Genomic DNA, 2,214 nt, shown 5'->3' with positions numbered 1-2,214 from the left:
TCGCCCAGGAGCAGGCACCCCACGCCACTGCGAAAGTGGGAGCCGTGGTCCCCCTGACACGTGTCAGCTCGTCTGCGTGAAGTGGCAGGTCCCCGGCAGTCCCATCCAGGCCCCAGTATCGTGGTCCGGTTCTCATTTGGAGCCCGTTCCCTTCCCCCAACTTCAGGGAGTACTTGGGGCCCCCCAGGCTCCCTGGCCTCATAGCCCCTTAAATCCGTGGGCTGAATTGTGTCCCTCAAATTTACATGTTGGAGTCCTGGCCCCCAGAACCTCTCAATGCGATATGGTTTGGGAAGACAAGGTCACACTGGAGCCGGTGGCCCTAACCCCATACGACTGGGCCCTTATGAGAGGGGAAGTTTGGACACAGATGCCACATGGGGAGGGCGCCACGCGAGGACGAAGCAGGGACGGGTGACGCGTCCACAGGCCCAGGAACAGTGGGGAGGCCTGGGCGGATTGTCCCGCACGGCCTCGGAGGGACGCCTGGACCCCCGATCTCCGACCCCTGGCCCCCGGCCCCAGAGCTGGGGGAGAAGCTTCTTGTGGCTGAAGCCCCAGTCGTGGGCCATGTGACTTCGCCCCCAGGACCCTTAGCAGCCTGGCAGGCTGCACAGAAGCCTGGCGGTTCGTCCTAGGGTCCCCTCTGTGTACAGCCCACACCTGCCAGACCCCGCTGAGCGCTCGTCCCTCACACAGGCCTCCCGCCAGTGTGGCCGGCGGCAGGTGGGGACGGAGGCAGAGCACGGCCCTGTCTTCAGCGCGGGGACCTCTGTGCAGAGCCGCACGGTGCTCTATGCAGGACACATGGCTGCACGCAGCACAGTCCGCGTGCCCCGCCCCGGGCCCCTGCTCTGCTCCCCAGTCGCCAGCGTGGGGTGGGCTCACGTCACCGAGAGGCACGGGCTCCGAGGCGCCAAGGCCCCACCAAGGTCCCCCCACTGAGAGCCGGGGGGGGAGACCGGTCCCAGCCCACCGTGCCCGGCTCCAGAGCGCTCACTGCTGGTGGTGACGGGCGCGCACCCAGTGCCCGGCACGGGACACCAGGGACAAGGGAAACGGTCCGGTGCGGCCCACCCGAAGGCAGCTCGGTGTCAGCTCTGGTCCCTTTCTCACGGAAAGACAGGAAGCAAAGGTGGGCGGGGTCGCCAGGCCCTCCACACGGTCCGGTCTGCACGGTCCGCGTCCGGGCCGGCAATGACAGGAGGGGGCGCCAGCCCCTGCCCAGCGCCGAGGGCAGGACGGGGTCTCCCCGGCAGCGGGTTGGCTGCCATGAGCCGTGAGGGGCCCAGGAGCCCCAGGCCTGCAGGCACGGAGACCAGGTCCAGACATGTGCCTCGCCTTCCCTGTCCCCTCGCCTACGTGTTGGACACCTGCCCAGGTGGCCCTTAGGCTCAGCCCACTTGTCCTGGACTCGCCCATGCCCAGCATGCTTCCTCCCATAGTGACAGGGACCCAGAGTGGGAAAGTCTGGCTGGGCCAAACTGACTCCAGGGGCCTCGTCCTGGCCCAGCACCCCGTCTGTGGAACCGGTCCAGACCCTCCATCAGCAGAGGGCATCACACGTCCTGTGCCCTTGACGCTGGCAGGAGGAGGGGTATCCATTGGGGCTGGGTCGGCTTCCCTCACAGAGCCCCCCGAGGGCATCCCTGGGCAGTGCCTGGCCCGGCACCAGGCTGGCCGCAGCCCCTCCTCAGCATGCACCCTTGCCCAGAGCCCCACACTCCTAGTGTCCACTCTGGCATAGCAGGCGCCTCGGACATGGCCCCCACCGTCACCTGCCACCCGCTCAGTGGGCAGACTTTCCCGCACAGAGACGTGGCCAGGGCCACGGCTCTACGGTGTCCATGAGCACAAGCCAGGCCGTCTTCAGAGGGAGTGGGAGGCGGGGGAGGCCATGGGGGAAGAGCCGGCCAGAGTCACTGGCCTTCGGGGGCGGGTGGCCAACTCGCTCCCCTGCCATTTCAGGCCGGAAGCCCAGGACCTGGACGGCACCCCGCAGGGTCCAGGCCTGGCCGGCGGGAAGCCGGAGGACGCGGAGGAGGAGGAGGAGGATCTGGAGGAGGACGAGGACAGCCTGGCGGGGAAGTCCCAGGACGACGTGGACGCTGTGTCCCCCACGCCCGAGCCCCGGGGCGCCTACGAGGACGAGGAGGATGAGGAGCCACCCGCCTCCCTGGCCGTGGGCTTTGACCACACCCGGAGGTGGGTGCC

The 2,214-nt window shown here is 68.4% G+C and overlaps 1 protein-coding gene across 1 annotated transcript in view; it reads left to right on the top strand.

Moving 5' to 3' along the window:
• Nucleotides 1–2,214, top strand: part of PRDM16 (PR/SET domain 16) — a 317,846-nt gene that overhangs the window by 310,716 nt on the left and 4,916 nt on the right. Inside the window, exon 13 of the mRNA XM_023536991.1 lies at nt 1,969–2,205. Coding sequence (XP_023392759.1) covers nt 1,969–2,205 — 237 coding nt within the window. The remainder of the gene's footprint in view (nt 1–1,968; nt 2,206–2,214) is intronic.

The sequence above is a fragment of the Pteropus vampyrus genome, unplaced genomic scaffold, assembly GCF_000151845.1.
Source record: "Pteropus vampyrus isolate Shadow unplaced genomic scaffold, Pvam_2.0 Scaffold176, whole genome shotgun sequence".
Taxonomy (NCBI): domain Eukaryota; kingdom Metazoa; phylum Chordata; class Mammalia; order Chiroptera; family Pteropodidae; genus Pteropus; species Pteropus vampyrus.
The sequence above is the reverse complement of the archived record's forward strand: the minus strand, read 5'-3'. Positions and strand labels throughout refer to the sequence as shown.